The sequence below is a fragment of the Hevea brasiliensis genome, chromosome 1 (genome assembly GCF_030052815.1).
Source record: "Hevea brasiliensis isolate MT/VB/25A 57/8 chromosome 1, ASM3005281v1, whole genome shotgun sequence".
Lineage (NCBI taxonomy): Eukaryota > Viridiplantae > Streptophyta > Magnoliopsida > Malpighiales > Euphorbiaceae > Hevea > Hevea brasiliensis.
The window spans coordinates 114,564,259-114,576,741 of record NC_079493.1 but is presented as its reverse complement, the minus strand read 5'-3'; the positions used below and the strand labels follow the sequence as shown (position 1 = coordinate 114,576,741).

The following is a 12,483-nucleotide window of genomic DNA, read 5'->3' as shown; positions in this document are numbered from 1 at the left end:
ATTTGACCATCATTCCATTGAACAACTTTTTCGCATATAAAACCCTTTAAACCTTGGGATCAAGCTCATCAGCAAACACGAAAAATAAATAAATAAAGATTTCTCTCATTATTTTGATTGTTTAGCTTGTCACCTAGAGTACCTCCTCATTAGGGAACTCACTATGTCCTAAGCTACAAAATGCAAACGATTGAAGGAACTTTTATCACGGGAAAAGGAAGATAGTGTTTTGACTACTTTGACCCTCAAGCCTCAATTTGTCATTCTCCACTTTGAATTTCCTAATAAAATAAAATTTTAAATACTAAATTATTTTAAATTGAAAAGTATTTGATTGAGTTAACATTTAATTTAGATTGTAGGTATTAATTTATTGACAAAAATTAAACTTTAAGTAGTAACTTGTTATGCTAAAACATGTTAGGGATTAATAAACATGTTATCCTTTTAAAAAACTATGGCTGTTTGAATTTTTAGCTTGTGTAGGGTACTGTGGATAATGAAGTTTGAAGTTACAGTAGATTTTGATAGTGGCATTGTTGAGCAGTAATTATGAAAAATAAATATATTCATTGAATACATAATCTTTTCAACAAATTTTAGCCTATTAGAACAGAATTTAAAATTTAAAACTTTACAGGCCACAAAATTGAGAGATATAAATTACGGCAACATTAATCATTTTCTGATTTAAGCAAATTAAACCAAAGCGATAAGATAAATAACCAGAAAGCAGTGAGTGTATAAGTTGGTGAGCCTTGGCCGATCATCTTTCTCATTCCTCTCTTAATTTTCAAGCGAGCCTGAACAAACTTGAGTTTATTGGGGGTTAACAGTTTTGATGTGAAGCCCAAAAATAAAAAAAGGTTTTGGTGGATTGCTACAAATCACAATTGTTCGCCTAATTGATGTTAGCAATTAGGATGGCCAGAAAAAGATGAGGGGTGACATATTCCCTCCTTCCAAAAATCATATTACCACCTACTTCCACAAATAGGTAATTTTTATAGCATTTTTGAATTTTATTATATATTTTAATTTCACCTTTTAACTTTAATTTATTATTAAAAAAATTTTTAATTTTAATTTTACTTCATAAAAATATTTCCAACATCTTACTGTAGATTTTTATGTTAAAAAAAAAATATTTAGACCTATCACAAAAATATCAATACAACGATATTTTCTATAAAATGAGAAATTACTCGTTACTTAAAAAGTACTAAAATTGTATTTATAAATATTATATTATTATTTAGAGAGATTTTTTTTTTTTAAAAACTTATTATTGTGAGTTAGAAGTATTACTTTAAAATAAAATTAAAATTTAAAAATATTTGAATAATAAATTAAAATTAAAGGATAAAAATAAAATACAAGATAAAATTTAAATAAAATTATAAAATCAAACACCTTTAAAAAAAAAATTGAAGAAACGCTAGTATGCACTTAGAGGTGGTGAACAAAACTAGGTCTCATCTTTTTTTTTTTAGAAGAATATAAGTAAGAATAGATTACATATTAATTTAGATTATTTATTAGATCACCATGTAGTAAGAATTTCAAGTTAATTATCGCTTGTGGTTTATTTCAAAATAAAAATACTATTTTAAAAAATTAATTATATTTATTTATTTTTTATCAAAATCTAGATAATGAATTATTTTTCAGTTGAGAAATTGTGATAATCATTATTAATTAACAGACAATAATAAAATAAAATATAAATAAAACACGTTCAAATGATATCCTAAAACCGTATAAAATATGAACACATCAATAAAATAACTAGAAATTTTAAGTATACAACTACATACAAAGTTTAATAAAAGTAAATAATTTAATATATATATATAGTTAAAATTGGACCAAATTGCACACAGACTACTAAATTTAGGGACCAAAATGAACTTTATGGAGAAAATATTGCCCTAGTGCCCGTTAACCCTAATTTATGTAAAACCCTATATAATGCTACCCCTGACTGCTCTGTTCTTCATCTTGCCGTTGTTACCTCATAGATTATGTAGCGACCATTGGCAATCGATTTCACTTTGAATAGAGATCAATATATTGATTTCTTATTTCCATGACAATTGCAATAGTTTTCCAAATGTTCTATTCGTTTCTTAGAATCTGGGATTCATCGCTTGAAATTTACTATGTTTTTTCGAGGGAGAAATCAGTGAATTGAAACTTGCATCTGTTTACCCACTCCTGATTTGGCAAATTTCAATGCTAGAGGAGGTATAACGGATGCAGAGAGCGAAAAGGTGAGCTTACCAGCCCATTGCTGCATCTTTGATATGGCCTTGGTGTCAAATGGACTTACCGAAATTCTCTTCATTTATTTATATTTTTTTTTTCCCTCCAAACATACACGTTTGCATAGATTTTGAAATGGCAAGTGATGAATAAGTTCTTATCCTACACACTGAATTGCTGTGTTGATAAAAAACTCCGCTTATTATCTGATGCCCTTTAGTCTTGTGTTTTTGTTTTGATTGTTTGTTTGTTTGTTAGTTATCCTTCTTGTTTCTGTTTATTGAAAGAACACAGAAGAAAGTTGGGATTTTTGATACCCTTTAGAATTTCTTGCTTTTTTGTTCTTTAATAATGGATTTGTGAGAAAATGGTTGGATGATCCTAAAGTTGAAGGTAGATGATGAATAAGTTCTTATCCTACACACTGAATTAACTGTGGACCTTAAATCTCCGCTTATTATCTGATGCCTTCTCTATCTCCAATAAAATTTTTGTGCTTTTCTTTTGTTGTTTAGAGAAATTTTAACTTGATATGTTCACAATGATGAGAAAAAGCAGACGGGCGGTCAGAAACTGATGCCGTGTTGATTGTCTGCATTATCCACTCATGGAATATCTCTGAGATTTCATTTGCAATTTGCTTTCTTTTTCTTAATACCATTATTTTACATCCATTACTTAATTGATTTCATGGACATGCCTTTGGTTTTCCCCATGCGCCTGCAATGATGAAGTTGCTGAAATATGTCTGGACATATGAAACTTAATGATTTTTATGCATCTTCTGAGCAGAACTATATGTGCATGATTATCATTTTTTTTATTTTGGCCTAAGGATGATGTGGCTAGTAAATTTTCTGGATTGGCATTTGCATATGCCTATTTGTAGGCATTCCCCTACCCTAACTAAAATTGGTATTATTGATAAGTTCTTATTAATTTTTCCTTCTAACCTACACAAAAACAGGAAAGACTACATAAGTATGGTGTTTCTAAGCATAAGATATGAATTCCATGTGAATCAGGGAAATAAAATTACTGTTGAGAGCACTACTGATTAAAAATACAAATGTGGTTTGTGTGAAAATTGCTGGCGTTTAAACTCTAGAGGTATATTTATGTTGTGCAATTGTGATATATTTTTTTTCCATACTTGATGGGAGTTTCTAGGAGTTCTGCTTGAAGCAGTCCAGATTAGTTGTTGAAGTGCTTCTGATAGAGAATCTTTGATCATTTGATTGATCCCAATCATGAGTTCATTGGCAGATTCCTCTAAATCGATGAAGAGTTGTTGCAAGTAGACATACTTGATTGCCTTTCAGAGTCGGAACAAGCAGATGGCACTAGGGACATGAATTCTAACAATGCAGGTGTTACAGACTCGCCTTGATGTAGCAGAGGGAATTGATGGGTCCTCGTCCTCAAAGATTTGAGGGTGGAAAGGGAAAAAAAACAAGAAGGTCTGTGCTGTTTTGGGACTTAGACTGTGGGAGATTAGGAGAGTTTCTTAAAGGCAATTTTACATACAATTTGGTCTAACTTTCTAAATATTGTCTTGGCATTTTTGTTGTTTTCCTTTATAGCAACCACACAAGTACTAATCATCTGCTCAAGCCATTTTGTGCAGTAACATCCCTGTGTTAGAGTTTCTGTTACCCAGTAATGGAAATAAAATATCAAATTATGCTTGTTTTAGGTGATTTTTTTTCTCTATGTTGCTCCCAATCTCGGCTTTTTTTGCAATCTTTCTTGTACTGCAATCTTCCATCTGTTTTCTGGCTTAGAGGTGGTTTGGAGGCATAATCAGAAGCGCTTGGAAACATCTTCCTTTCAAAGGCTTGTGTAGCAAACGACCAAAACATCCACTTCAGGTCTCTGTTTTGAGCATTTCATGGTGTGGGCTTGGCGGTGCGAATACTCTTGCAGGGTTTTGTACTAGAAGTTGAAATAGCTAGAGTTGGTTTATTATTAATTAATTAACTTTTTAAAAATTGAATATTTTAGTTTTTTAATCCACAGCTGTTTACTAACCAACTAAAGTGTTAAGTTAATTATCTAAAAGAACGAAGAGTTTTATAAAAACATAGTTATTTGAATTAGAAATCTAAAATTTTTTGTGATCGATAATAATTTTATTAAATTTAACATTTATAATTAGTTTTACCACTGATTATGAAAAAAATATTAAATATTGAAGTCAATTTTTATTTTTTGGGTATAATTTATTTTTTTATTCATTTTATCCCTATAAAATCAAAATTTTTAATTATCATTTCTTAGAGTAATAATAAATTATTATTTTAAAATATTATTTAATTTAGAAATATCGTTACACATATTTAAACACTTTGAAAACTAAATTTAGACTATTTAGTTTTTATATGACACAAATTGACATTTTTTATGTTGTTGTTGACTCTTAATCGCAAGAATTAAACAATAAGTTTAAAAAATCATATGATAAAATTATTTATATTCTTAGTTAAAATTTAAATACAAAGGAAATTCACACATTAATAAGAACAATAAAAACTTTTTTTTATGTCTTGTTTTTGTATATTGATATCTTTACATCATGTTTGTTTGCTTAAAATTTTATGTACCATGTTGGGTGTGTAGAATGAGTCTGTTAATTGAGCGTAGTACGATTTTTTTTTTCTATTTACTTAAAATTAATAAAATAAATAATTTATTAAAAAATAAATATTAATTATTATTTAATAAAAATTATAATTTATAAAATTTCATTAATTATATGATTACTTAAATGTGTGTCCATCTTTACATTCTTGATCCTTGGATGATGGTATCCCAAAGATTTGAACCATTACCAATTATTCAACCGTTTTAATTATCAGATAAAAAAAACTTTATTTTAACAAAAATAGTTTTCTTATTCTTCTTCAAGTTATTTAATGGAATGAGCTTTTATATTTATTTTCTTTTATGAAATTAATAAAAATAAATATGAAAAAGTTTAAAATAAAATAATAACTATGTGTAAAAATTGTTTATAAATTGATTAAATATAAAAAAATTATTGAGTGTAAAATATTTTTTAACATGCATTTAAAAAAAATTTAGAATAAAAAGAGCACATTATAATTAATTTTAGAGATAAAAAATAATAGTAAATTTATAAAAAAATTGAAATATTAATATTGTCATAACAATTAACAGAAAATAAATATAAAAACTCATCAAAATTTTTAAAATAAAATATTTTTTATAATTTTTAATGGATAATTAAAACTGTTGAATAATTATTAATGGCTAAATCTTTAGGATACTATCATCTAACGATCCAAAATCCCGTCCGCATATCTATAGGGTTGCCCTTCGTATTAAGTTTTAGTTTTGTTGTAATTAAAAATTTTATTACCAAATCAATAGGTAACTTTTACAACTCAAATTTTGCTATGTATTTTTAAATTTAATTTATTATTAGAAAAAAATTTTAATTTAAATTTTATTTCATAAAAATTTTATTAATCTGTTATAACTGATTTTCAAATTAAAAAAAAAAAAAATCTTTTATCTCTTTTTCTACACATAAAAAACATTAATTGCTTTGACCATTTAAAAAGTGTTAAAAATGTATTTATAAATATCATATAATAATTTAAAAAAATTTTTTATTTAGAAACCTTGCGGGTCAAATAGATTTTTTTAAAAATTAAAATTAGAGTTTAAAATTTTTTAATAATAAATTAAAATTAAAAAATAAAAGTAAAATATAAAATAAAGTTCAAGATAAAATATAAAAATTATCCAAAACAAGCCGTTACATCTTTTATTAATTACACTAAATTATAATTTAATTTTTGAAATTTGACAAAACTTACAACTTAATTTTTATATTTTTAAAATCAAATAATTTAATTTTTGAGATTTGATAAAACTTACAGTTTAGTTTCTATTGATAAAATTCTATTAAGTTATTATTAATTTCAGTAAATATATCATAATATTTTTATTTTTATTTTTAATATAAAAATAATTTAGTCACTAAAATTTTATTTTCTTAATAATTTTATTTTTAAATTTTTATTTTATTAATAATTTAATTTTTATATTTTTAAAACGGATCTCGTTAAATTAAAAATTTTAAATATTAAAATATAAATTAATTATTTTAAAATCTTTAAAATATTTTCTAATTATAAAATCATTCATATATTTTATAAATTGATTATTAAATATTATAACTATTTATAAATAAATCCTTATAATTTAATAAAATTTTATTTATGCTATATATACATATTAATTTATAATATTTTCATAAATTATATTATATTATTATATATAAAAAAAAATATGAATATGAAATAAATTGTAATTAAAATAAAATATCAAGGATTAAATTATTTTAAGATTAAAAATAAAATTAAAAATATTTTGATATTTTTATTAAATTTAATAAAAAATTAATTAAAATTCTAATGATACGAATAAATTTATAAATTTATAAATTTATTAAAATATTAAAAATTAAATTATTTAATTTTAAAATTATAAAAAAAATTTATAATTTTAATTAAATTTTAAAGCCTAAAGCAGTTTTTAAAATAGAGTTAAATATATTTTAATATTTTTATTCAAATTAATAATAATTTAATTAAAATTTTAAATGGCAGCGACTAAATTGTAGTTATCCTGTTAATTACTGCTAGTTTCCGTCTTGACCGTTCATGTTAATTGTTGTTCTTTTATCCAATTGTTAGATCACAGACAGAACCCGAAGTCTTTTGGTTGACGTAGCTTCATCTCCAGAGCACCTTCCCTTAATTTAATGCTCAAATGACGGGGCTTCAAGAGCCGTGATCTGCCACGGAGCACTTCCCTCAGCCTCTAGAATTTCCAGCAATTCTCAGTTCTCATTGTCAGCGGCACCAGCGGCGTTGCGTTCCCGACAATTGCATTGATATCCTGCTCCCCGGTTTTCTTCCCTTCCGGCTAGGTATCTGAGAATTACGTTTTCAGTAGGTGAGTCCCCTTCGTTTTGAACCTTCTATTCGCGTTTTTATTTTCGATTGTGATTTCTTCTCTGCACACACTTTCCATGAAAAATCTAATTTAAAAATTATGTTGATTTGGTTGGGCGACTAGCCCAATGGCTGGTCTGCTGCTTTAGAATTATATTGTTCATTAGATTAAAGTAAATGCTTAAGTTGAGTACCCTGAAAGACATATCCTAGTTTTGTTTTTTCAATTTGGTTATGTATACAGCCATACTGTATGTAGAAAGAACTTATAAGCTTAAATTTTAGCTATATGTTAAGTTGTTGATATGATCAATAGGGTGCAAAATAATTTCTAAGCTTGATTGCTTTACTGGATGGTTATGTTTGTGTTTTGAGCACATTTGGGTATTACTACAGTTTTTTTTTTTTTTTTAATAGATCTGTATGTCTGATTTTAGATAATTGTGCAAATTGTAGAAAATTGGTCAGAATTGTCTTTTCCTGTTTATTTCTGTAATGTAATCCCATGTTTACAGAAGTCATTTTGCTATGTTTCCACTTCTTCTGTTATGGTTATTTAATATCATGGTATATTTCATAAGATCATTCTGATGAGGAAATAAAAATAAAAGATTTGACATTAAGACTTATTTAAACATGTGCTTCTCCTCCTTTATATAAGCTTTAAAGCAATAGCTTAATAGCTTTGTAATTCATGCGTGCATATCCATACCAATATTCAAGTTCTTAAGTTAAAATGGGACATTTATATAATTTAAAAAAAATGAATTTTTTTTTTCAAAAATAAATTTCTAATAAAAATGGCATTTAAATTTTTATTGAAAGGAAAATAAATTATATGCATCAACTTTATTAACATTTTTATTTTTGCCAAACTAAAAGACTTTTGGGTAATCAATTTTAAAATGTATGTTATGAGTTGCCGAACACCTCTCCTATGGATAAATAGACTTTCTTATTTTCAACATGACTGCTTCTTTCCTTTTCATTTAAACTTTTGCTTTCTTTCTTGCAATGAGGAAGTTGAGGAGAGAGAAAAAGTGTGAGTCAGATAGATGATGCTAAGAGATATTGTCTTATGGGGAGTTTAGTGTTTTCTTTTTAATTATTTTTTTAATTTTTTAACGGATCAATATTGATGAGGTGATGACTGTAACAGATATGGTGTCATCAAGAAGCATGGTTCAAACAACGTCATCGTTTTCATCTTCTTCCCCTTCATCTTCATCATCATCATTGTTACCAACCAACCTCCCTCTTTTCTCTGCCTTCCTTGCCTGTGCTCTTGCTCAGTTCCTTAAGCTCTTCACAAACTGGTATGTTAAATTCAATCAAGTTATATTTTTAATTTCATTAATCAGATTCTCTAAATATTCTAATTCAATTCCAGTTCATATATATATATATATATATATATATATATATGTATATATATATATATTGCTATCTTTTTATAAGTTTGTGTTGAGTTTTCTGTTCATTGAGCAGAGTTAAGATCTTGAAACCTTTATCTGAATTTGCTGCACTTTAGGTGAAATATATAAGAGTTTGTTTGTTATCATAAAAAGGAATGGAATTTTATGTCCTTGGCAGCAATAGGGTGAATTTTTGTCACTACAGTTGGAAAGGCTGGAACATGACTCTATTTTACTATAACTGGATTATTTGATGAGTTTATAACTCTATTGCTTATAATATTGAGGGATATTGAAGTGTATTGGTTTGGAATGCTTGAGGAAGCTAGTGTCAAGGATTTTTAGAGTCTGTTTAGCATTGCTATTAAAACTGCTATTGAGAAATGCGCTTTCTAAATATATTAGTTAGCAAGCATTAAAAATTAATTAATAATTAAATTTGATATGTTTTAGCTATAGGTAAACTAAAATAATAAGATAGCTTTTTCAAAACTGTTTTTTTTTAACATCTAAAATTGGTTTTTTTTTTTTTTTTTTTTTTTTTCTGAAAAGCACTTTTTTGTGCCTAACAGGGTCCCTCTCCTTGTTGGAGAAGTACAGCTAGTTGCTTTTGGATATCAAATTTGAAATTCAAGGGTTTGAATATGAGCTTTTGTTCAAATAGTAAATGAGTAAAAGAAATTATTTGTCGTAATTATTTCAAATTATCATCAAACAAATTGTATTCATTTGTATGAATATGTTATCCATTGAGAAATGCAATTTACCAAAGAAAACATGTATTATGATTTATGCTAAAATATTAAATCCAAATATTTTCATTTCAAATCATTCCTATCCAAATACACCCTCACTATTTAGACAAAGGAATTGGCAAATTAAAAGCAGACAGATGTGATTTTGTCCTCATTTCATTATTATTTTATTTTCATCCTGGAGGATGTGAGGTACTTCTATTTGGGGTTGTAGGTAGATTGAAATGATTCATAGGGAAGCATTAGTAGCATTTTAAGGGACGGAGGCCTTATCAGGTGATTGTTTCAGTTTGAGTGGAGTGTTAATGATTTTGATATGCAAGGAAGAGATGTAGCATCGTTATTAAATAGTGAAATAAAAGGTTCTCTTTCTATGTAAGTTCCTTCTCATTTGTCAGCATATTATTGAAACTTGTATTGATGAAGAAAAATGAACACACAAAGTCTTTAGTTTCTACTCACTATTTTTAGAATCTTACGATTCGATTCGATTTCCCATCCTAGCGATTCGAATCTATAGGGTGAATCTCAAAATCGAATCTATAGGGTGAATCTCAAAATCGAATCTATAGGGTGAATCTCAAATGTACCTAAATCTTGACTGAATCTTATGATTCCATAATGAATCTGTGAATTGATATGAATTTATTGATTTGGTTGATTCTTTTTCTAAAGGGCTGTTAGATCCTATAGTTTCAAATTTTAATATTTTACTTCATTTTTTTTTACTATAAAAAGTGCACATAAAACCTTTCCTTAGCTATTTTTCTTCCACTAACCATTAATTTCCCTCTCCCTCTAATATATATATATATATATATATATAGTTCTCTAACTGTAGTTGGTAAATTATGACATTTTATATTAATATATTTTGACCACCGACTATCCTTTTTTATTATATAATTATTTGCTCAAATTTAAATGGGAGTTTTAGCACATGCACAATAATAATCATTGTCTACAATTCTAGAGTTCATAATTTATAACATAAAACCACATAACATAATAAGATTGTTTTGTCCTGTTATAAAGCATCATTTTCATTAGTGAAAATGATAATTCTATATTTATGAAAATATGTCATTGTGATATATATATATATATATATATATATTAGAACATATATCATTTTTTATTGATTTTGAGAATTTTTATTGAATTTTATGATTTGATTCGATTCTTGATTCACAAAATGTAGATTTTGATTCTCGATTTGACAATTATGTTTCTACTATTGATGTACATTTTACCTGCTCCAAAATGGTAGCTTCCTTCTCTACCTATAAAGTGGATTGATTAGAAGTCCCTTTGTGCAGGGTGAGAGTTTGTATCGCTGTGCTTTATTTGATTCTGTGACTTCATCAAATCATTTGGTCCTATAGTTTTTGGGCAAATATTACTCAATTCATTGCTTTATTTTTCAGATGCTTAAGGTTATGCTATCATGTGCCTTAGTGTTGCAATATATTTCTCCTAGATGCTCAGGTTTAAAGAAAAGAGATGGGATTCTAAAAGGATGCTTGATTCTGGTGGAATGCCATCTTCACATTCTGCCACTGTGACAGCTCTAGCAATGGCTATAGGTCTACAAGAAGGAACAGGATCACCAGCATTTGCAATTGCAGTTGTATTGGCCTGTGTTGTATGTGCTTTCATAATTTCCCTTTTTTAAGTGTTAGAATGCATATATTATTCATTCATATGTGCTGTGACTCGACTTTTTTTGCAAGTTTTATAATAATTAGAGTTTTCTATTTTAACTGATTTTGTCTTCTAACTAATCTCTGATTCCTAATGATTCTCCTCTATCTATCTATCTATCTATCTATCTATCTAATTTGAATTAGAAATTTCTCTAGTTGAGATGTTTAAAATTGGAACTTTGATAAAATATCAGCATTGATTTAGGTGGGCTTATGAAATTATTACTTTTTGGGCAATTATAAATATAATTTTACTCCTGGTGTTTGAAATACATAAGAGTGATGAAAAACAACTATTTCTTCATTGGAAGTATTTTTGAGCTTTGGTTATGGATAATTTTCATTGTGTATTTTGCAAAAGAATTTACTTGTGACAGTACCTGTGTAAAATGTAAGTTCTGTCCAAGGTTTCATGATCGATTTTATAATTTGTAGGTGATGTATGATGCCTCAGGGGTCAGACTTCATGCTGGTCGGCAAGCTGAAGTAAGTTATCTTGGCATATTCTTGCAAAATGGTTTCAATTTTATTGTTGTTTGTATATTGAAAGAATGCTCTGGCACAATCATGGATATCCTCTATGCTGCCCTTCATGTTTATTTCATTTTCCCCCCCTTCCTAATGCAGTTGCTAAATCAAATTGTGTGCGAGTTTCCTCCAGAACATCCATTATCCAGTGTTAGACCTTTGCGTGAATTACTTGGCCACACTCCGCTTCAGGTTCGTTGCAATTGAAAATTTTGCTTAAAGTATAGATCACTCTGCTGCATTTTTCATGTTTCATTGGAGGTTCACAAAAGGGAAAGGGTATCAGCTAGCATCAGTATTCCTAAAGACAAATTTTTAAAGTTTTTGACCAGTGGGCATAAAATATAAATAAAATTTTCTGTTTGGCACAGGTGGTTGTTGGAGCTTTGTTGGGATTCATTGTAGCTTACCTGATGAGAAACACAGACTAGTGTTTTGTGTCATGATATTATTTGATCACTAGTAGGTGACTGGAAGCTATGCCTGCCTGGACTTCATGGACTTGGTGGACTACATCATGGGTTTCCAGAATACTTAATTTCCACTGAATGAACAATTCTTCCTGATCGAATTTAGTAGAACAAATGAATCAAACTAGATGTCCAGCATGGACACTTCTCCTAATTGTTTGATGATGATTATGCAGATGAATTAAAGATATTTCCAACATGTCTTCCTACTCGTGATTTTCTTTTGTTGTATTGATTGTTTACTTGCGATTAATGAATTTTGGCATGGTTTTTACCCTTTGGAAATGCTCATGACTTGGATAATGAAGGCCATAGGGTTAAATTCTTACCCTTATAACAAGTTGCTAATTGGCTTA

General features: G+C 27.6%; 1 protein-coding gene and 2 non-coding genes across 4 annotated transcripts; all 3 read left to right on the top strand.

Moving 5' to 3' along the window:
- The first annotated feature begins 2,399 nt into the window (after nt 1-2,399).
- On the top strand, nt 2,400-2,482 carry LOC131170046 (small nucleolar RNA R16). Its single transcript, XR_009140994.1, has one exon. It is a non-coding gene; the product is annotated as a small nucleolar RNA R16 (small nucleolar RNA).
- A 172-nt stretch (nt 2,483-2,654) lies between these two features.
- On the top strand, nt 2,655-2,737 carry LOC131170057 (small nucleolar RNA R16). Its single transcript, XR_009141005.1, has one exon. It is a non-coding gene; the product is annotated as a small nucleolar RNA R16 (small nucleolar RNA).
- A 4,227-nt stretch (nt 2,738-6,964) lies between these two features.
- On the top strand, nt 6,965-12,326 carry LOC110649107 (uncharacterized). Of its 2 annotated transcripts, XM_021803524.2 has the most exons (6): nt 6,965-7,254; nt 8,413-8,569; nt 10,912-11,068; nt 11,565-11,615; nt 11,757-11,849; nt 12,029-12,326. In XM_021803524.2, the coding sequence occupies exons 2-6, from the start codon at nt 8,415-8,417 to the stop codon at nt 12,086-12,088; spliced, it is 516 nt and encodes a 171-aa protein (XP_021659216.2). In that variant the 5' UTR covers nt 6,965-7,254; nt 8,413-8,414; the 3' UTR covers nt 12,089-12,326. The 2 variants fall into 2 exon arrangements, with proteins under 2 accessions (XP_021659216.2, XP_021659217.1); XM_021803525.2 differs by lacking the exon at nt 6,965-7,254 and having other exon boundaries at nt 8,429-8,569; nt 10,904-11,068.
- The last annotated feature ends 157 nt before the right edge of the window (nt 12,327-12,483 follow it).